Source organism: Schistocerca serialis, chromosome 2 (genome assembly GCF_023864345.2).
Source record: "Schistocerca serialis cubense isolate TAMUIC-IGC-003099 chromosome 2, iqSchSeri2.2, whole genome shotgun sequence".
NCBI classification, from domain to species: domain Eukaryota; kingdom Metazoa; phylum Arthropoda; class Insecta; order Orthoptera; family Acrididae; genus Schistocerca; species Schistocerca serialis.
In genome coordinates this window covers 972,791,006-972,815,283 of record NC_064639.1, presented here as the reverse complement: position 1 = coordinate 972,815,283, position 24,278 = coordinate 972,791,006, and the positions used below count along the sequence as shown (strand labels likewise).

Here is a 24,278-nt window from a genome sequence, read left to right as displayed (position 1 = left end):
TAAAATTCATGAAGTAAGACACTTCGATATTGTTTTTAAATAAAGAAAATATTTAGCGCCGAACAAGGCATGAATTCAGAACCTTTGGCTTAGCAGCCAAACACTTTAACCATTACGTTAACGCAGCTTGACATTCAATATATCTCCCGAAGGACTTCAACATATCACGCAAAATACCGACAAACACTGTTGGTACGACTATGAATTACTCACGTTTCGTCGAAGTACAATAGGAAATAAACAATTACCGCTGTTCTTTATTGCGAAAAAGCGGTTTGTGAGACTGATACAAACACCTTTCCTTGCTATCACCTGAATTAGGAGGCTTATTGCTTGTTTGGTTTAATTAATTAATAGAATATGAAGCAATTGGTATAGAGAATGCTTTTTCCAAACTTTCTACAAAAGAAAGTCTGCTATCAAGACACTGCTTTTGTTCAATTACCTTATTTATGACTGAAGGTTTCTAAAACTGAAGGCACTCGTCCGTGCTCTGCACTCCAATCCAGCTCTGGCAACGTCGTTCTCTGTTCATTGGCTGACTGTGTTTTGTGACGTCAGATGCGCAGAACGAACCTAAACTCGGCCGCCGTCATAAATGACGCACACTTTAGTTGAAGATGGTAGCTGTTCTTTCGGACATGTCCGAACGAACAGATACCATCTTCATATAGTTAAGGCTAACCGGCCATTGACCTTCTTCTTCTGTGCGGATGCACATGCATTGCCCGAACTCTTACGGGACTCGGTAACATTGTCTGCCGCGAGTAATGAGTGTAATGGACAGGGGCACTACGAATGTAGCGTGTGGGCATTAAGTTGGGAATGTGGATCTCACGGGGAGCCTGCAAGGGATACGTCCCTGCAGTCGCTCTATCCTCTGCGCCCTCCGTGGCTCAGGTGGGTTACCCGGCACGGTAGCTCAGCGTGTTCGGTCAAAGGGCTGCTCGCCCTCTGCAATAAAAAAACTCAGTAAAGGAATCAACGATCAATGTGAATGAATGTCTTGTGACGTCCGCCCAGACCAAACGCAGCGAACAATACCGAACAAAATGCAAAGAGGGGAAAAAATGGATAGAGCGTCTGCCATGTCGGCAGGAGATCCCGGGTTCCAGTCACGGTCGGGGCACACATTTTCAACTGTCGCCGTTGACGTACCGGGTGATCAAAAAGTCAGTATAAATTTGAAAACTTAATAAACCTCGAAATAATGTAGATAGAAAAGTAAAAATTGACACCCATGCTTGGAATGACATGGGGTTTTATTAGAACCACCTCATATTGCTAGACGCGTGAAAGATCTCTTGCGCGCGTCGTTTGGTGATGATCGTGTGTTCAGCCGCCACTTTCGTGATGCTTGGCCTCCCAGGTCCCCAGACCTCAGTCCGTGCGATTATTGGCTTTGGGGTTACCTGAAGTCGCAAGTGTATCGTGATCGACCGACATTTCTAGGGATGCTGAGCCGGCCGAAGTGGCCGTGCGGTTAAAGGCGCTGCAGCCTGGAACCGCAAGGCCGCTACGGTCGCAGGTTCGAATCCTGCCTCGGGCATGGATGTTTGTGATGTCCTTAGGTTAGTTAGGTTTAACTAGTTCTAAGTTCTAGGGGACTAATGACCTCAGCAGTTGAGTCCCATAGTGCTCAGAGCCATTAGAACCATTTTTTTAGGGATGCTGAAAGACAACATCCGACGCCAATGCCTCACCATAACTCCGGACATGCTTTACAGTGCTGTTCACAACATTATTGCTCGACTACAGCTATTGTTGAGGAATGATGGTGGGCATATTGAGCGTTTCATGTAAAGAACATCGTCTTTGCCTTGTCTTACTTTGTTATGCTAATTATTGCTATTCTGATCAGATGAAGCGGCATCTGTCGGACATTTTTTGAACGTTTGTATTTTTTTTGTTCTAATGAAACCCCATGTCATTCCAAGCATGTGTGTCAATTTGTACCTCTCTATCTACATTATTCCGTGATTTATTCAGTTTTCAAATTTATACTGATTTTTTGATCACCCGGTATATCAACGCCTGTCGGCAGCTTTGGGTCTTGATTCAATTATCATTCCTTAATTATTTGTCGGATGTATCCCAGTTTTCTGTCTTCCTATACAGTTTTTACCCTCCATCTAGTACTGTGGAGGTCATTCCGTGATATCTTAACACACTACCTATTGTAACGGTAACACCGACCTCCTTAAACGGCAATCGATGCTAAAGTTAAAATTCTGCGAGGAATTTTTGAGAATGTTGACCGTGAGATAACCTAACTGGAACAGAACAATCAAACTAGGATTCGTTTCCGAAATGCTCCACCATAGTATAACCAACAGTAAACAGATAGGTCAGGAACAGACGTTTTCCCAGCACAAAAGCAAGCCGTAACATTACATAATAATATCGGTCGCCAGCCTGATTAAGCATTCTCGTGTCAAGCAATACAATAAAGCAGAAGGCAGTGCTAAGGCTAACCCAACCTTGGCACACAGGCACTAAACTCTTTCTTTACATCTGTTCACACTACAACACAGTAACCTAACCTTGCAGATACAGGGTGTTTCACAAATGACCGGTATATTTGAAACGGCAATAAAAACTAAACGAGCAGCGATAGAAATACACCGTTTGTTGCAATATGCTTGGGACAACAGTATATTTTCAGGCGGACAAACTTTCGAAATTACAGTAGTTACAATTTTCAACAACAGATGGCGCTGCAAGTGATGTGAAAGATATAGAAGACAACGCAGTCCGTGGGTGCGCCATTCTGTACGTCGTCTTTCTGCTGTAAGCGTGTGCTGTTCACAACGTGCAAGTGTGCTGTACACAACATGGTTTATTCCTTAGAACAGAGGATTTTTCTGGTGTTGGAATTCCACCGCCTAGAACACAGTGTTGTTGCAACAAGACGAAGTTTTCAACAGAGGTTTAATGTAACCAAAGGACCGAAAAGCGATACAATAAAGGATCTGTTTGAAAAATTTCAACGGACTGGGAACGTGACGAATGAACGTGCTGGAAAGGTAGGGCGACCGCGTACGGCAACCACAGAGGGCAACGCGCAGCTAGTGCAGCAGGTGATCCAACAGCGGCCTCGGGTTTCCGTTCGCCGTGTTGCAGCTGCGGTCCAAATGACGCCAACGTCCACGTATCGTCTCATGCGCCAGAGTTTACACCTCTATCCATACAAAATTCAAACGTGGCAACCCCTCAGCGCCGCTACCATTGCTGCATGAGAGACATTCGGTAACGATATAGTGCACAGGATTGATGACGGCGATATGCATGTGGGCAGCATTTGGTTTACTGACGAAGCTTATTTTTACCTGGACGGCTTCGTCAATAAACAGAACTGGCGCATATGGGGAACCGAAAAGCCCCATGCTGCAGTCCCATCGTCCCTGCATCCTCAAAAAGTACTGGTCTGGGCCGCCATTTCTTCCAAAGGAATCATTGGCCCATTTTTCAGATCCGAAACGATTACTGCATCACGCTAGCTGGACATTCTTCGTGAATTTGTGGCGGTACAAACTGCCTTAGACGACACTGCGAACACCTCGTGGTTTATGCAAGATGGTGCCCGGCCACATCGCACGGCCGACGTCTTTAATTTCCTGAATGAATATTTCGATGATCGTGTGATTGCTTTGGGCTATCCGAAACATACAGGAGGCGGCGTGGATTTGCCTCCCTATTCGCCAGACACGAACCCCTGTGACTTCTTTCTGTGGGGACACTTGAAAGACCAGGTGTACCGCCAGAATCCAGAAACAATTGAACAGCTGAAGCAGTACATTTCATCTGCATGTGAAGCCATTCCGCCAGACACGTTGTCAAAGGTTTCGGGTAATTTCATTCAGAGACTACGCCATATTATTGCTACGCATGGTGGATATGTGGAAAATATCGTACTATAGAGTTTCCCAGACCGCAGCGCCATCTGTTGTTGAAAATTGTAACTACTGTAATTTCGAAAGTTTGTCTGCCTGAAAATGTACTGTTGTCCCAATCATATTGCAACAAACGGTGTATTTCTATCGCTGCTCGTTTAGTTTTTATTGCCGTTTCAAATATACCAGTCATTTTTGAAACACCCTGTAAATGTATCACTAGCTTAAGTCAGACAAACAAATGGCCAATGGGATAGCAAACAGTAACATATGCCTCTCAACAATAGGCACCTTAAATGAACTTGATGCAGCGGTTTATAGAACCAATCACCAACACATATGAAACTATTAGCAATACTAAACAGGGAAAGGCATGAAATGATTGCGATTTAAATCAGGGAGTCTGTTAACGATCATATTCTACATCATCATTGCTTAGTACAGAGTCTCTCTGCCTGTGCATTAACAAACTTGCATTAGAGTAGCTAACACAGTAAATATTTATTTCTGGAACTCGGTTTGAAGCAATTAAACAGAATGCTAATCTAACAACACTGGCTCTGAAGTAGCCTTTGCTTTGCTTCATTAACTAACTAACTAGTGCATGACTACCCTTAAACTTTCATGGTTTGAAGACCCATGCTCATTAACAAAACTACAAAAGTATGTATGAGAAATAGGAAGTCTTCTCATTAACAATTATTGAGTAAAGCACAACAAATTATAACTCTTAATAACAAATGTGCTTTGATAAGCAGTCTTTTAACCTACTCAAAATGCCAACACAACGTTAAATTCAAGTTCAAAAACTTTCTCATGAAATGAACACTGATAAAACTTTGTAATTCTGATCAGTGTGCATAACTTAACTTTTGTGTTCTGCCTTACGGTAGGTCTTGTCATGGGGGAAGCCTCATCAGAGGTCCACCGCATGAGCGTCTAGTGAAGTGATTCCAGTGGTGGTTTCCCGTATGATGAAATGAAAATGAGGACAACACAACACCCAGTCCCTGAGCGGCGAAAATTTCCGATCCAGCCGGGAATCGAACCCGGGCCCCTTGGCGTGACAGACCGCCGCGCTGACCACTCAGCTTTCGGGACGGACCAGTGTGCATAAATGCAACAATTAATAATCTTTTTCACTTCGGACCAACTTTATTATTTTCAGGCAGCTTTTCAAGTAAGGCAATTACACTCCTGGAAATTGAAATAAGAACACCGTGAATTCATTGTCCCAGGAAGGGGAAACTTTATTGACACATTCCTGGGGTCGGTTACATCACATGATCACACTGACAGAACCACAGGCACATAGACACAGGCAACAGAGCATGCACAATGTCGGCACTAGTACAGTGTATATCCACCTTTCGCAGCAATGCAGGCTGCTATTCTCCCATGGAGACGATCGTAGAGATGCTGGATGTAGTCCTGTGGAACGGCTTGCCATGCCATTTCCACCTGGCGCCTCAGTTGGACCAGCGTTCGTGCTGGACGTGCAGACCGCGTGAGACGACGCTTCATCCAGTCCCAAACATGCTCAATGGGGGACAGATCCGGAGATCTTGCTGGCCAGGGTAGTTGACTTACACCTTCTAGAGCACGTTGGGTGGCACGGGATACATGCGGACGTGCATTGTCCTGTTGGAACAGCAAGTTCCCTTGCCGGTCTAGGAATGGTAGAACGATGGGTTCGATGACGGTTTGGATGTACCGTGCACTATTCAGTGTCCCCTCGACGATCACCAGTGGTGTACGGCCAGTGTAGGAGATCGCTCCCCACACCATGATGCCGGGTGTTGGCCCTGTGTGCCTCGGTCGTATGCAGTCCTGATTGTGGCGCTCACCTGCACGGCGCCAAACACGCATACGACCATCATTGGCACCAAGGCAGAAGCGACTCTCATCGCTGAAGACGACACGTCTCCATTCGTCCCTCCATTCACGCCTGTCGCGACACCACTAGAGGCGGGCTGCACGATGTTGGGGCGTGAGCGGAAGACGGCCTAACGGTGTGCGGGACCGTAGCCCAGCTTCATGGAGACGGTTGCGAATGGTCCTCGCTGATACCCCAGGAGCAACAGTGTCCCTAATTTGCTGGGAAGTGGCGGTGCGGTCCCCTACGGCACTGCGTAGGATCCTACGGTCTTGGCGTGCATCCGTGCGTCGCTGCGGTCCGGTCCCAGGTCGACGGGCACGTGCACCTTCCGCCGACCACTGGCGACAACATCGATGTACTGTGCAGACCTCACGACCCACGTGTTGAGCAATTCGGCGGTACGTCCACCCGGCCTCCCGCATGCCCACTATACGCCCTCGCTCAAAGTCCGTCAACTGCACATACGGTTCACGTCCACGCTGTCGCGGCATGCTACCAGTGTTAAAGACTGCGATGGAGCTCCGTATGCCACGGCAAACTGGCTGACACTGACGGCGGCGGTGCACAAATGCTGCGCAGCTAGCGCCATTCGACGGCCAACACCGCGGTTCCTGATGCGTCCGCTGTGCCGTGCGTGTGATCATTGCTTGTACAGCCCTCTCGCAGTGTCCGGAGCAAGTATGGAAGTCTGACACACCGGTGTCAATGTGTTCTTTTTTCCATTTCCAGGAGTGTATTTAACGACATGAAGGTGGATTTATTTAAAAAAATGCACTGGAAGTGTATTTCTTAAACTATAAAACTGGAATTTGAACACTATAACTCTACACATTAGAAAGCAATCACAACTATTTTTACAGCCTCCAAATAAGTCTTTCCATAATAAATCAGGACACAATTAAATTCACTAGGATAGGATTTCTGTCCAGGTTTGTAAGTTGGGATAATCACGGCTGTAAGATAGAGTTTTCAGCAACACCACGATTATTATTAAAATCAACCAAATTTCACAAATACCTGGTCCATTTACAGAGTGCCAAGTACAAAACAATTTAGTGGAAGGCTGGTAGCACAGGTGGCGTAATTTGTAGTGGCTGTTAACATGCCGGCGATGCAGTCATGGCATTACTGTTGGCCTCGACCTGTTACATACTTTCTTGGCGCCGAAATTACATTTATAGGGCCAAAAACCATGCCATGATAGTGGTATCACCAAATGCACCGTCCGGGCCCATAAATACTAGCTCTTCTGGCCTCAAAACTCCAAGAGTATGAGCCACAATGATGCGCTACTGCTAGCGAGGTGTTAGTTAACCACACCACTGCTCAGCCCGGACTGCTTACCCATTACAAAGGACGAGTTGCCACTTACGCGCCAACCACACCTTTTCCACTCCGCCAGGCTACTTTCGTAGCTGTGGGACTTCCCCATATCTTTTACATTCGACCCTACGTTCCCTAACTATGGACCAAGTCATTTACACTACATTATAAAACAATCTTTCCATTGGTTATTTAAATTCACGAGCACAGTTTGCACAACATCGCTCAAAAGTTCACATAACTGAAATACACTCCTGGAAATGGAAAAAAGAACACATTGACACCGGTATGTCAGACCCACCATATTTGCTCCAGACACTGCGAGAGGGCTGTACAAGCAATGATCACACGCACGGCACAGCGGACACACCAGGAACCGCGGTGTTGGCCGTCGAATGGCGCTAGCTGCGCAGCATTTGTGCACCGCCGCCGTCAGTGTCAGCCAGTTTGCCGTGGCATACGGAGCTCCATCGCAGTCTTTAACACTGGTAGCATGCCGCGACAGCGTGGACGTGAACCGTATGTGCAGTTGACGGACTTTGAGCGAAGGCGTATAGTGGGCATGCGGGAGGCCGGGTGAACGTACCGCCGAATTGCTCAACACGTGGGGCGTGAGGTCTCCACAGTACATCGATGTTGTCGCCAGTGGTCGGCGGAAGGTGCACGTGCCCGTCGACCTGGGACCGGACCGCAGCGACGCACGGATGCACGCCAAGACCGTAGGATCCTACGCAGTGCCGTAGGGGACCGCACCGCCACTTCCCAGCAAATTAGGGACACTGTTGCTCCCGGGGTATCGGCGAGGACCATTCGCAACCGTCTCCATGAAGCTGGGCTACGGTCCCGCACACCGTTAGGCCGTCTTCCGCTCACGCCCCAACATCGTGCAGCCCGCCTCCAGTGGTGTCGCGACAGGCGTGAATGGAGGGACGAATGGAGACGTGTCGTCTTCAGCGATGAGAGTCGCTTCTGCCTTGGTGCCAATGATGGTCGTATGCGTGTTTGGCGCCGTGCAGGTGAGCGCCACAATCAGGACCGCATACGACCGAGGCACACAGGGCCAACACCCGGCATCATGGTGTGGGGAGCGATCTCCTACACTGGCCGTACACCACTGGTGATCGTCGAGGGGACACTGAATAGTGCACGGTACATCCAAACCGTCCTCGAACCCATCGTTCTACCATTCCTAGACCGGCAAGGGAACTTGCTGTTCCAACAGGACAATGCACGTCCGCATGTATCCCGTGCCACCCAACGTGCTCTAGAAGGTGTAAGTCAACTACCCTGGCCAGCAAGATCTCCGGATCTGTCCCCCATTGAGCATGTTTGGGACTGGATGAAGCGTCGTCTCACGCGGTCTGCACGTCCAGCACGAACGCTGGTCCAACTGAGGCGCCAGGTGGAAATGGCATGGCAAGCCGTTCCACAGGACTACATCCAGCATCTCTACGATCGTCTCCATGGGAGAATAGCAGCCTGCATTGCTGCGAAAGGTGGATATACACTGTACTAGTGCCGACATTGTGCATGCTCTGTTGCCTGTGTCTATGTGCCTGTGGTTCTGTCAGTATGATCATGTGATGTATCTGACCCCAGGAATGTGTCAATAAAGTTTCCCCTTCCTGGGACAATGAATTCACGGTGTTCTTATTTCAATTTCCAGGAGTGTATGTATACATAGTCAAAGAATTTACATTACAGATACAATACTTTACTTCAGCAGCTCTACAAATTGACAAAGAAATATCAGTACAGATACAAAATGGATCGAGAACAGCTGTTACACTATAATGACGTCCCTTCTTCTTGTCAGTATTTTCCATATGTTCTTTCTTCGTCAATCTAGCGATGAGCCACCTCATTCCTTGCTTTACTAGTCCACATAATTTTCAACATTCTTCTACAGCACATCGTCTCAAACGCTTCAAGTCATGTCTTTCACCGTTTTTCCTCAGTCCATGATTCACTGTCGTACAATGCTGCGCTGCAGACGCACATTCTAAGAAATTTATTGATCAGATTAAGGCCCATAGTTTCTCATCTACATCTACATTTATACTCCGCAAGCCACCCAAAGGTGTGTGGCGGAGGGCACTTTACGTGCCACTGTCATTACCTCCCTTTTCTGTTCCAGTCGCGTATGGTTCGCGGGAAGAACGACTGCCGGAAAGCCTCCGTGTGCGCTCGAATCTCTCAAATTTTAAATTCGTGATCTCCTCGGGAGGTATAAGTAGGGGGAAGCAATATATTCGATACCTCATCCAGGAACGCACCCTCTCGAAACCTGGGCAGCAAGCTACACCGCGATGCAGAGCGCCTGTCTTGCAGAGTCTGCCACTTGAGTTTGTTAAACATCTCCGTAACGCTATCACGAAACGTGCCGCTCTTCTTTGGATCTTCTCTATCTCCTCCGTCAACCCGACCTGGTACGGATCCCACACTGATGAGCAATACTCAAGTATAGGTCGAACGATTGTTTTGTAAGCCACCTGCTTTGTTGATGGACTATATTTTCTAAGGACTCTCGCAATGAATCTCAATCTGGTACCCGCCTTACCAACAATTAATTTTATATGGTCATTCCACTTCATATCATTCCGCACGCATACTCCCAGATATTTTACGGAAGTAACTGCTACCAGTGTTTGTTCCGCTATCATATAATCATACGATAAAGGATTCTTCTTTCTATGTATTCGCAATACATTACATTTGTCTATGTTAAGGGTCAGTTGCCACTCCCTGCACCAAGTGCCTATCCGCTGCAGATCTTCCTACATTTCGCTACAATTTTCTAATGCTGCAACTTCTCTGTATACTACAGCATCATCCGCGAAAAGCCGCATGGAACTTCCGACACTATCTACTAGGTCATTAATATATATTGTGAAAAGCAATGGTCCCATAACACTCCCCTGTGGCACGTTAGAGGTTACTTTAAAGTCTGTAGACATCTCTCCATTGAGAACAACATGCTGTGTTCTGTTTGCTAAAAACTCTTCAATCCGGCCACACAGCTGGTCTGATATTCCGTAGGCTCTTACTTTGTTTATCGGGCGACATTGCGGAACTGTATCGAACGCCTTCCGGAAGTCAAGGAAAATGGCACCTACCTGGGAGACTGTATCTAATATTTTATGGGTCTCATAAACAAATAAAGCGAGTAGGGTCTCACACGATCGCTGTTTCCGGAATCCATGTTGATTCCTACAGAGTAGATTCTGGGTTTCCAGAAACGACATGATAAGCGAGCAAGTAGACTTTCACTAGTAGACTATTGGTCGTAGATGCTCTCTTTGCGTTTGATAATCTGATCTTTAATTCCTCTTTAAGTCGTCCGCAGTCTGCCATTTTGCCTCCAAGATGGTAGAGTTTCTTACCATCGCCTACATCGTGATCCCCAGTTTCGATGTTACGTTTATCGCTAATCTCGTTTTTTCTCTTCCTTACTGCTTCAGTTTCCCCTCGAATTACTCTCAATCCGTATTCTGTACTCATTAGACTGTTCATTCCATCCAATGTATCCTGTAATTCTACACCAACTTCGATGAAGATAGCAGTGTCATCACGAGCGAATCATATCATCGATCGCACTCTTGAACCATATTCCTAGATTTCCGGAAATCGTCGAACAGTACCCCTCCGCAGACATACGCAGCAAGTTTTCAGATACATGAACAACTCGAATACTTTTTAAGTAGTAGAAACCAGTAGTTTTTACTCGACGTCGAGTGTTTGTCGGAGAGAAAATTATCTTCAGTAGCGCTGTAGAGAAGTACGATAGGACCGCTCTTGTTTCTTACACTTACATACACTCCTGGAAATGGAAAAAAGAACACATTGACACCGGTGTGTCAGACCCACCATACTTGCTCCGGACGCTGCGAGAGGGCTGTACAAGCAATGATCACACGCACGGCACAGCGGACACACCAGGAACCGCGGTGTTGGCCGTCGAATGGCGCTAGCTGCGCAGCATTTGTGTCAGCCAGTTTGCCGTGGCATACGGAGCTCCATCGCAGTCTTTAACACTGGTAGCATGCCGCGACAGTGTGGACGTGAACCGTATGTGCAGTTGACGGACTTTGAGCGAGGGCGTATAGTGGGCATGCGGGAGGCCGGGTGGACGTACCGCCGAATTGCTCAACACGTGGGGCGTGAGGTCTCCACAGTACATCGATGTTGTCGCCAGTGGTCGGCGGAAGGTGCACGTGCCCGTCGACCTGGGACCGGACCGCAGCGACGCACGTATGCACGCCACGACCGTAGGATCCTACGCAGTGCCGTAGGGGACCGCACCGCCACTTCCCAGCAAATTAGGGACACTGTTGCTCCTGGGGTATCGGCGAGGACCATTCGCAACCGTCTCCATGAAGCTGGGCTACGGTCCCGCACACCGTTAGGCCGTCTTCCGCTCACGCCCCAACATCGTGCAGCCCGCCTCCAGTGGTGTCGCGACAGGCGTGAATGGAGGGACGAATGTAGACGTGTCGTCTTCAGCGATGAGAGTCGCTTCTGCCTTGGGTCCAATGATGGTCGTATGCGTGTTTGGCGCCGTGCAGGTGAGCGCCACAATCAGGACTGCATACGACCGAGGCACACAGGGCCAACACCCGGCATCATGGTGTGGGGAGCGATCTCCTACACTGGCCGTACACCACTGGTGATCGTCGAGGGGACACTGAATAGTGCACGGTACATCCAAACCGTAATCGAACCCATCGTTCTACCATTCCTAGACCGGCAAGGGAACTTGCTGTTCCAACAGGACAATGCACGTCCGCATGCATCCTGTGCCACCCAACGTGCTCTAGGAGGTGTAAGTCAACTACCCTGGCCAGCAAGATCTCCGGATCTGTCCCCCATTGAGCATGTTTGGGACTGGATGAAGCGTCGTCTCACGCGGTCTGCACGTCCAGCACGAACGCTGGTCCAACTGAGGCGCCAGGTGGAAATGGCATGGCAAGCCATTCCACAGGACTACATCCAGCATCTCTACGATCGTCTCCATGGGAGAATAGCAGCCTGCATCGCTGTGAAAGGTGGATATACACTGTACTAGTGCCGACATTGCGCATGCTCTGTTGCCTGTGTCTATGTGCCTGCGGTTCTGTCAGTGTGATCATGTGATGTATCTGACCCCAGGAATGTGTCAATAAAGTTTCCCCTTCCTGGGACAATGAATTCACGGTGTTCTTATTTCAATTTCCAGGAGTGTACAGTAGACTACCTGACGGAATGTGTGAGCAGCAATCTACGACTGTTTGCTGTTGACGCCGTAGTGTACCGAAAACTGTGTCGTCCAGTGATTATAGGACGACACAGGATGAGTTGACAGAATTTCTAATTGGTGTAATGAATGGCGGCTTGCTGTAAATGTGGAAAAATATAAGGTAATGCAGAGGAGTAGGAAAAATAATGCTGTAATAACGAATACAGTATTAGTGTTGTGCAGCTAGACATCACTTCTTTTAAATGTCTAGGTGTAACGATGGGTGTAAGCGATATGAAATGGAATGGGAGTATGAGGACGGTATTTAGGAAAGGCGACCAGTGGAGCTCAATTTATTGAAAGAATTTTAGGAAAAATGGTTCAAATGGCTCTGAGCACTATGGGACTTAACATCTGATGTCATCAGTCCCCTAGAACTTAGAACTACTAAAACCTAGCTAACCTAAGAACATCACACACATCCATGCCCGAGGCAGGATTCGAACCTGCGACCGTAGCAGCAGCGCGGTTCCAGACTGAAGCGCCTAGAGCCGCTCGGCCACACTGGCCGGGGAATTTTAGGAACGTGTAGCTCGTCTGTAGAGGACACCGCCTATAGAACATAGTGCGAGCTGTTTTTCAGTATTTCACGAGTGTTTTGAATACCCAAAAAGTATGATTAAAAGAAAAAAACAGAAATCGTGTGAAACCCAGCTCGCACTATTAATCCACGAGACCAGCAGGGGAGGGGGGGTGATCAAGTAAATGGCCTGTGGCTTAACTTCCGTATGGCACTCTATACGGTTCCGGACTGCCACCTACTGAAGAAAATACAACCGTGCGGAATATCAGGCAATTCTGTGACTGGACTGAACAGTTTCTAGCCAGCAGAACACAGTATGCCACTCTCAACGGTGAAATGTGACTTCGGGCGCACCCCGGGGCAGTGTTACGGTCCATTACTTTTCACTTCATGGTAGACAACATCGGAAGTTCCATGAGGCTTTCCGCGTATAATACTGCATACGGAGAAGTCGCAGCGCTAGAAAATTGTAGCGAAATGCAGGAAGGCTAGCAGATAATCGACGCTGCATGCAGCGATGGCAATTGACGCTCAGCGTAAACAGGTGTACGTACTGCATACACATACACAGAAAAACCCGTTATTGTATGATTACAGGATAGCAGAACAATCACTGGAAGCAGTTACTTCCATAAAATATCTAGGAGTATGCTTACGGAGCAATTTAAAATGTAACGACCACATAAAAGTAATGACAGGAAAGGCTAAGGCCGGGATGAGATTCATTGGTACAATCCTCACGAAATGTAGTCCGCCAGTGAAGGAAGTACACTACTGGCCATTAAAATTGCTACACCAAGAAGAAATGCAGATGATAAACGGGTATTCATTGGATAAATATATTATACTAGAACTGACATGTGATTACATTTTCACGCAATTTTGTTACATAGATCCTGAGAAATCAGTACCCAGAACAACCACCTGTGGCCTTGATACGCCTGGGGATTGAGTCAAACAGAGCTTGGATGGCGTGTGTAGATACAGCTGCCCGTGCAGCTTCAACACGGTACCACAGTTCATCAAGAGTAGTGACTGGCTATTGTGACGAGCCAGTTGCTCGGCCACCATTGACCAGACGTTTTCAATTGGTGAGAGATCTGGATAATGTGCTGGCCAGGGCAGCAGTCGAACATTGTCTGTATCCAGAAAGGCCCGTACAGAACCTGCAACATGCGGTCGTGCATTATCCTGTTAAAATGTAGGGTTACGCAGGGATCGAATGAAGGGTGGAGCCACGGGTCGTAACACATCTGAAATGTAACGTCCACTGTTCAAAGTGCCGTCAATGCGAACAAGAGGTGACCGAGACGTGTAACCAATGGCACCCCATACCATCACACCGGGTGATACGCCAGTATGGCGATAACGAATACACGCTTCCAATGTGCGTTCACCGCGATGTCGCCATCATGATGCCGTAAACAGAATCTGGATTCATCCGAAAAAATGACGTTTTGCCATTTGTGCACCTAGGTTTCGTCGTTGGGTACACCATCGCAGGCGCTCCTGCCTGTGATGCAGCGTCAAAGGCAACCGCAGCCGTGGTCTCCGAGCTGATAGTCCGTGCTCCTGCAAACGTCGTCGAATTGTTCGTGCAGATGGTTGTCGTCTTGCAATCGTCCCCATCTGTTGACTCAGGGATCGAGACGTGGTTGCACGATCCGTTACAACCATGCGGATAAGATGCCTGTCATCTCGACTGCCAGTGATACGAGGCCGTTGGGATCCAGCACGGCGTTCCGTATTACCCTTCTGAACCCACCGATTCCATATTCTACTAACAGTCATTGGATCTCGACCAACGCGAGCAGCAAATGTCACGATACGATAAACCGCAATCGCGATAGGCTACAATCCGACCTTTATCAAAGCCGGAAACGTGATGGTACGCATTTCTCCTCCTTACACGCGGCATCACAATAACGTTTCACCAGGCAACGCCGGTCAACTGCTGTTTGTGTATGATAAATCGGTTGGAAACTTTCCTCGTTTTAGCACGTTGTAGGTGTCGCTACCGGCGCCAACCTTGTGTGAATGCTCTGAAAAGCTAATTATTTGCATATCACAGCATCTTCTTCCTGTCAGTTAAATTTCGCGTCTGTAGAACGTCATCTTCGTGGTGTCGGAATTTTAATGGCCAGTAGTGTAGCTTACAAAAATGGTTCAAATGTCTCTGAGCGCTATGGGACTTAACATCTGAGGTCATCATTCCACTAGAACTTAGAACTACTTAAAGCTAACTAACCTAAGGACATCACACACATCCATGCCCGAGGCAGGATTCGAACCTGCGACCGTAGCGGTCCCGCGGTTCGAGACTGTAGCGCCTAGAACCGCTCGGCCAAACCGGCCGGCGCAGCTTACAAAACCCTTATTCGACCAATATTTGAATATTACTCGTTAGTCTCGGATCCGCACCAGATAAAATTGATAGAGGAGACAGAGAAGATCGAAAGAAGAGCAGCGCGTTTCGTTACAGGTTCATTTACTAAGCACGTAAGCGTCACAGATGATCAATGAACTCCAGTGACAGACGCTGCAAGAGAGGCGTTCTGCATCACTGGGTGGGATGCTATCAAGGTTCCAGCAGCGTACATTCCTAGAACAGACAACCAATACATTGCTTCCACCTAAGTAGACCACGCGAGGAGACCATGAAGATAAATTAAAGAGATTCGAACCCACATCGAGGCTTACCGGCAATTGTTCTTCGTGTGAACCATACGCGGTAAAGTGGGAATGTGAAAGTGTTACACAAAGTAAACTCCGCCATACACTGCAAGATGACTTGCGGAGTATAAATGCAGAGGTAAAAAACATCGAAGCAGTTCAGAGACATACTGCTGGATTTATTACTAACAGGTTCCCTCGACAGGCAAAGACAAGATAAGAGAAATTATAGCTCATACGGAGGCATATACACGTTGTTGCAGGACGATACTGACAAACTTTGAGGAATAATAAGTCACACAGAGAGATTCTGTCTTTTATTAAGGAACATATAATATTAGACGCGCCTTTAAGGGGACCACCCTGCCTATCTAACCCACGTTAATTTAGGCAAGTATTTGACCCATTTCTGAAAAAACTATTTGATGCAGGACCTTAATATTTTTACTGTATGTTACTTGATGCTAATAGTCAAGTGTACTAAAATCTACTTTATCCATTTTACAGTTTTTAAGAAATACTTTTTTAAATTTATTAACAAAAAATATTAAGTTTTTTCTACAGAAAATATTTTTTTGTGAATTTCCTAATGGCGGAATATTAATGAATGTCGCACCGGAGGTGGCTTTTTATGTTATGCAGAGTCTCTGAAAATTTCATTTTTTTTATCTATGATAGTTTCTGACATAATGGGGCATATGTACTGAAAATTTTAATTTGCGAGAAATTGACTTTTAAGAAAAAACTTTTGAAATTTGTTACTTACAGTTAATTAAAACTGTCCTGCTACATATGATGGCCCTTCTTTGGTCTCTAGCAGGTCTTCCAGCTTCTTTTTCACCTTCCTGGATGTTTGTCTTGCTTTCTTGTCCATATTAGATGGAGATCTGTCTGCATCGGCTATCCTCATTTTATCGCACTGTTGCAGCCCAGTGATCATATTTTCACCAGGATTAAGTCCCAGCTTTTTCAGTACCCAACACTTTCCAATATTACGTAAATTGAATGTAACAACAGCATCACGAACTCCTAGTTTCATTGCATGCATGCCTACATATACAGTTTTAGGAAGGCGGTTCCAAATTATGCTGTTGAAACATTCATTTGGGTTCTGTGTCTGCCAGTGCAGACATTTCCTTAGAAGGTGAGGATGAGCCAAGTCTCTGAAAATACGTTTAACTGCTGTAATAACAGCAGCAGGAAGAGAATGCTGGTGAGAATAAGATTCTCCAGTTACCTGAGTCCTATTGTATTTGCACCACGAATTTTCTCCTGATGCCGCGCGGGATTAGCCGAGCGGTCAAGGGAGCTGCAGTCATGGACTGTGCGGCTGGTACCGGCGGAGGTTCGAGTCCTCCCTCGGGCATGGGTGTGTGTGTGTTTGTCCTTAGGATAATTTAGGTTAAGTAGTATGTAAGCTTAGGGACTGATGACCTTACCTTAGCAGTTAAGTCCCATAAGATTTCACACACACATTTTTTCTCCTGATGGACAATCCATGACATGGCTTATCACCAGCAGAGGACTTATGGAAGAATATGGCCTCCAGATTTTCTTTATTTCTCCCAGTTGCCTGCCCATAGTATACCTGCAAGTTTTCTATTTCTGTTTTAGTTAACCGACCCTGTCCGGTCAACAATTTTCCATCTTCCAATTTTTTTCCTCTCATATCAACAGTTAGTTTTCTCAGCCTTGTTCCCAAACGTTTTTGAACATGGCCTATACATTCTATTTTGCTAATAATGGCATCTCGATATGGCTTTGAGTTGACAGTGGGTGGGTCGACAGTGGGTGACAGAAAATTGGGCGTGGCACATAAACACACGTGGTAGGAAAATGTTCTTTAAATGCTAGAAAAAAATTTTCAACAAAATCCTTTTCAGAGTACTTAAATAAATCTTAATCTATCGAAATATGATGAAAACCGAAAATTGAATTTTTTCTTAAGGTTATAATAATGAATAACTGTAACTGCACAAAAATTACCGTTTATTATTACTAGGCACGTTTGGTACCGATCTGAGCGCCTGACATCTGGAGGTCTGGGTCTCAGTCACATTGGGTGCCTCTGACAGCACAAGTAGTCCGCCCCCAGTAGCTGAGTGGTCACAAGTCTCTTACTGGAAGCCTTACGACCAATCGCACTCGCACCCCCTGTGATGATATCGGACATCCCAGCACCTTTCTTCTACATTAGCCAGTTCTTCCTTGAATTAAGCCACATCCGCACCGCACTACTACCCACACGCTTGATGATGACGAGGGCGATATATGCTGCCATGCAAATGAACAGGACGCCGAATGTGATTGAAAGCAAACACCCCACTACAAAGTGGCGCGATGCGTGGCAGGCAGTGGATGCCAGCACCCTTGTACTGACGTGCAATCTGCATGGCACGTAACTGTTAATGGGAAACAGTTGTGCCAGTCCCGCCTACATCACATCCACCTCGCTGATTCACCCTTGTGTGCCACATGCCAAGTGACTGACACGGATGAACATCGTTTCGAGTGCGGGTCGGCAAAGGACATTTGGTATTTGGTGCGTCAGATATTGGCTTTTCTCACACGCACAACTCCCGACAGGATAACTACCCGATCACTTCTTTTCCCCAATAAGATTTATTTTCCAAGAGCAAAAACGAACTCTGTGACGTGGATCAGCGGCCACGCCGTTCACTGCCTATTCGGTAGTGGCGAAAAGACAGTACCCGATTTTTGGTATTACCTCAATGAACGACATTGTGCGATTGTCAAGAACCCTAAATATAGGCAATATTTTTCTAATTTTCTTTGGAGCGCATTCCATAATCCGCCTCGCAGTTGGATTATCGATGACATGAGAAGATAACCATAGCACCTCGTCCAAGTTCCTTTTTTTTGAGATTGAACAAACAACGGAAACAACACAGCAACGAGACGACAGTCATCGAAAAATTCGCAGCGGGCTATAGTATGGCGCATCCTTTGTCGTAACGGGACGACTTCCTATTACTCTGTTTATGTAGCCGAAGAGGAACGGCCTTCCTTTTATCCGTTTGTGTAAATAAAAATAAAAAAAAAGCAGAAAAACAAACCTTCCAAAATCCTTTTTCCTTTGTTTCATTTTTGTTAAAAAAAAAAGTGGCTCGGATAGCTGGCCAAAAAAAAAAGGCTGCATGATAGCGCACTGGACTCTGTAACCCAAGTTCGCGGGTTCAATGCCGCTTAGAATCAAATTTTTTCCCTTTCATTTAACTTGTATGTAAATATCATTTATATCTATGTATTTGCATAGATTTGACATTTTATGTATGTTGAATTTGTGAAACATGACACATAATAACTTACGATAAAAAAAAGTGGTCAGCGCGACAGACTGTCAATCCCAAGGGCCCGGGTTCGATTCCCGGCTGGGTCGGAGATTTTCTCCGCTCAGGGACTCGGTGTTGTGTTGTCCTAATCGTCATTATTTCATCCCCATCGACGCGCAAGTCGCCGAAGTGGCGTCAAATCGAAAGACTTGCACCCGGCGAACGGTCTACCCGACGGGAGACCCTCGTCACACGCCATTATTATTACTATTATTATTATTATTATTATTATTACAGCACAAGTACAAATTGGTGGAACACCGCTGTTTGGTCGGCAGGTGTGGATGTGCGGTGGGCGCGTGGAGATGGTGCCGTGCTCACACGTGGGCCACGTCTTCCGCAGGTCGTCCCCCTACTCCTTCCCTGGCGGGGTCTCCACCGTGCTGTACTCCAACCTGGCCAGGGTCGCTCTCGTCTGGATGGACGACTGGAAGGAGTTCTACTTCAAGTACAATGCTGGTGAGTGCCTACAACACAGATATGACTCCAGACTCAACGCATTTGGAAATACAGGACGTACAGTATCATGTATGACGCGAGTACTGTGTCCAGTATTGCACGTAAAATCAGTACACTGAAGGTTGGTATATCCGTCATCCGTCGCGCTTTCTTGTGCTGCAAGAGGGTAGCAGAGAGCCAGTGATGGTGGACGGTAGGAGACAGTGCGAGTGTGAGAGAGAAGACAGTAAGTATAGGAGGGAGAAAGTGGCAGTTAAAGACAAAGAGAGAGGGATGAAGACATCAGTGGGAGTCAAAGAGAGAGAAGAAATTGGTGATCAGTGAGAGACAGTGGTAGTAAAAGAGAAAGGTGGATGGAGATAGAAGCCTTGGGACCGAAATAGACAGGAGACGGTGGAAATGAAAGAGATATGGGTGAGCCTATTCATAGACTTGATGGCTCTGGATCCTCCCATATCGGCCAAATTTAACATGTTGAAATATTGGAGGGCGCATTTTGGACCGAAATTTTAAACATGTTAGTATAGACGGAAAAATAAGCTGAAGATGTGAATTGATGTGTGTGTTACGGAGGGCATTGGACTAGAGTAATCTGTGCAGCTGTGTTAGCTGTAGTATTGTGGTGGTGTAATGGTTAGCATTCCTGCCTAATAAGACAGGAGACCTGGGTTGAAGTCCCGCCAGGTGCAAAAATTTTAATTCATTTCTTCAGCTTCAGTCATTACTTTTTGAATTGTCGAGGTGTGGTAGAGACAGTGGCAGTGGGAAAGAAAGACAAAAGAAGACAATGGAAGTGAGATACGAGACAGTGGAAGTGGTATTTACTGTCAGTCGAAGGTCTCCAACCTGGAGCCGACACGTGACTCAAAGCAAGTATCAGTTTGGCCCAAGAAGTGAGCGTCTAATACACGATCGGTAAAAAAAAATGGAATCCATTTATGTAAAGTTTGATAAATTGAATATTTCCAATTTGAAACTCCCGCCACACACAGCTATTCCCTCATCAGTCCATCCCTGTTCTTAATATTGCTGCCCGTGCTGTACTTGAACCCCCAGAGTTTCGTTCTTGTACCCGGCCAATCTGTCAGACGCACTGGTCTGTTACCTTACAGCCACTTTAGTTGCAACTGCGACACTAGAGATTTAGACACATACGATGAAATTAATTTATGGAAATACAAAAAAATTCTGAATTATTTCTGTACAGTTGTTATAAAGAATCTTTCTCACAGTAGTTATGACCGCCATAAGTCGGTTGAAGTTACAAATTTTCATGCGGATTGTAATAATATTACCAACGTTAGCTGCACTGATGAACCAAAGAAACTGGCATAGGCACGCGTTTTCAGATACAGAGATATGTAAACAGGCAGAATGCGGCACTGCGGTCGGCAACGCCTATATAAGACAACAAGTGCAAATGTGTGTGAAATCTTGTGGGACTTAACTGCTAAGGTCATCAGTCCCTAAGCTTACACACTACTTAACCTAAATTATCCTAAGGAGACACACACACACACACACACACACACACACACACACACACACACACGCCCGAGGGAGGACTCGAACCACCGCCGGTACAAACCGCACAGTCCATGACTGCAGCGCCCTAGACCGCTCGGCAAAACAACTGTCTGGCGCAGTTGTTAGATCGGTTACTGCTGCTGCAATGGCAGGTTATCAAGATTCAAGTGAGTTTGAACGAGGTGTTATACTGGCGCACGAGCGATGGGACACATGATCTCCAACGTAGTTGTGGAGTGAGGATTTTCCCGTACGACCATTTCACGAGTGTACCTTGAGTATCAGGAATCCGGTAAAACATTAAATCTCCGACATCGCTACGGCCGAAAAAAAATCCTGCAAGAACGGGACGCGTACAGGTACGGAGACAACCTCATGAATCCATGGATCCTAATGGTCAGCAGCGTACTGTTAAAGTTCGTGGATGCTCTGTAATAGTGTGGGGCGTGTGCAGTTGGAGTGATATGGGACCCGTGATAAGTCTAGACACGACTCTGGCAGGTGGCACGTGCGTAAGCATCTTGTCTAATCACCAGCATCCATTCATGTCCATTGTACATTCCGACGGACTTGGGCAATTCCAGCAGGACAATGGGACACCCTATACGACAAGAATTGCTACATAGTTGCTCCAGAAATACTCTTCTGAGTTTAAACACTTCGGCTGGCCACCAAACTCCCCAGACACGAACATTATTGAGCATATCTGGGATGCCTTGCAACGAGCTATTAAGAAAAGATCTCCAACCCGTCGTACTCTTACGGATCTATGGACAGCCTTGCAGGATTCATCGTGTCAGTACCTTCCAGTACTACGTCAAACATTAATAGAGTCCATGTCACGTCGTGTTGTGGCACTTCTGCGTGCTCGCGAAGGCGCTGCACTATATACAGGGTGTTTCAAAAATGACCGGTATATTTGAAACGGCAATAAAAACTAAACGAGCAGCGATAGAAATACACCGTTTGTTGCAATATGCTTGGGACAACAGTACATTTTCACGCGGACAAACTTTCGAAATTACAGTAGTTACAATTTTCAACAACAGATGGCGCTGCAAGTGATGTGAAAGATATAGAAGACAACGCAGTCTGTGGGTGCGCCATTCTGTGCGTCGTCTTTCTGCTGTAAGCGTTTGCTGTTCACAACGTGCAAGTGTGCTGTAGACAACATGGTTTATTCCTTAGAACAGAGGATTTTTCTGGTGTTGGAATTCCACCACCTAGAACACAGTGTTGTTGCAACAAGACGAAGTTTTCAACGGAGGTTTAATGTAACCAAAGGACCGAAAAGCGATACAATAAAGGATCTGTTTGAAAAATTTCAACGGACTGGGAACGTGACGAATGAACGTGCTGGAAAGGTAGGGCGACCGCGTACGGCAACCACAGAGGGCAACGCGCAGCTAGTGCAGCAGGTGATCCAACAGCAGCCTCGGGTTTCCGTTCGCCGTGTTGCAGCTGCGGTCCAAATGACGCCAACGTCCACGTATCGTCTCATGCGCCAGAGTTTACACCTCTATCCATACAAAATTCAAACGCGGCAACCCCTCAGCGCCGCTACCATTGCTGCACGAGAGACATTCGCTAACGATATAGTGCACAGGATTGATGACGGCGATATGCATGTGGGCAGCATTTGGTTTACTGACGAAGCTTATTTTTACCTGGACGGCTTCGTCAATAAACAGAACTGGCGCATATGGGGAACCGAAAAGCCCCATGTTGCAGTCCCATCGTCCCTGCATCCTCAAAAAGTACTGGTCTGGGCCGCCATTTCTTCCAAAGGAATCATTGGCCCATTTTTCAGATCCGAAACGATTACTGCATCACGCAATCTGGACATTCTTCGTGAATTTGTGGCGGTACAAACTGCCTTAGACGACACTGCGAACACCTCGTGGTTTATGCAAGATGGTGCCCGGCCACATCGCACGGCCGACGTCTTTAATTTCCTGAATGAATATTTCGATGATCGTGTGATTGCTTTGGGCTATCCGAAACATACAGGAGGCGGCGTGGATTGGCCTCCCTATTCGCCAGAAATGAACCCCTGTGACTTCTTTCTGTGGGGACACTTGAAAGACCAGGTGTACCGCCAGAATCCAGAAACAATTGAACAGCTGAAGCAGTACATCTCATCTGCATGTGAAGCCATTCCGCCAGACACGTTGTCAAAGGTTTCGGGTAATTTCATTCAGAGACTACGCCATATTATTGCTACGCATGGTGGATATGTGGAAAATATCGTACTATAGAGATTCCCAGACCGCAGCGCCATCTGTTGTTGAAAATTGTAACTACTGAAATTTCGAAAGTTTGTCTGCCTGAAAATGTACTGTTGTCCCAAGCATATTGCAACAAACGGTGTATTTCTATCGCTGCTCGTTTAGTTTTTATTGCCGTTTCAAATATACCGGTCATTTTTGAAACACCCTGTAAGACAGGTGTACCAGTTTCTTTGCCTCCTCAGTGTATCTGACAGTGCCGTAACTCTGTTACAACAGATTTTATTCGATATCGTATCCACTGCTTCAAATAAGAACAACATTCGAACTTGAACGTCTGTATAATGGCCCTTCACGAATTTTACTTTCGTGTACAATTTCTACCACGGCAGATAATCGGATAAATGAAGATGTGTTAATGCTGCACATGATGGCGGAAGCTGCTTCCCTTGCTCTTCGTCGCCCTGCAGCAGTCGCCATACTCATTCCCCTCGCACCCCTCCCACAGTATAGAAAGTTCCTCGTAATGTTGTTGTGCCATACTGTCTGACAGCAACAACTTGGTCCCTGTCTCTAGGCGGTAGATGTCGGAAGTCATAGTCTTGAAACTACTATCAACCGATGCGAGATAACAATGTGGTTCCTACGTTCGACCGCGTCCGTTCCCCCTCCCCGCCCCCGCCCCCCCCCCCCAATATTTTTTGCTAATATTATGTATATTACGCGAGATCCAAAAAGACTTGTTCTCTTCTAAAGTGGCTCACGGAAGCTAAAAGGTTGGACACGCGTGCTGTAAATCAAAGCGAGAAAAAGGGGACATTGGGACAGAGACAAAATATAGGCAGTGGCAGTCAGAGGGAGATGGTGAGTATGAAGGCTTAGCAACAAAAAGGGGCTGGGTAAAAGGATTTATGATGTCCTGTGTTAAAAGAGGGGCCGGCCGAAGTGGCTGAGCGGTTCTAGGCGCTACAGTCAGGAACCACACGACCACTGCGGTCGCAGGTTCGAATCCTGCCTCGGGCATGGATGTGTGTGATGTCCTTAGGTTAGTTAGGTGTAATTAGTTCCAAGTTCTAGGCGACTGATGACCTCAGAAGTTACGTCGCATAGTGCTCAGAGCCATTTGAACCATGTTTTTGCAACAG

General features: G+C 46.6%; 1 protein-coding gene across 1 annotated transcript in view; it reads left to right on the top strand.

Annotated features, from left to right (window-relative positions):
* LOC126458375 (polypeptide N-acetylgalactosaminyltransferase 1-like) overlaps positions 1–24,278 on the top strand; it is a 361,706-nt gene that overhangs the window by 282,418 nt on the left and 55,010 nt on the right. The window contains exon 9 of the mRNA XM_050095350.1: positions 19,198–19,378. Within this exon, the coding sequence (XP_049951307.1) occupies positions 19,198–19,378 (181 nt within the window). The remainder of the gene's footprint in view (positions 1–19,197; positions 19,379–24,278) is intronic.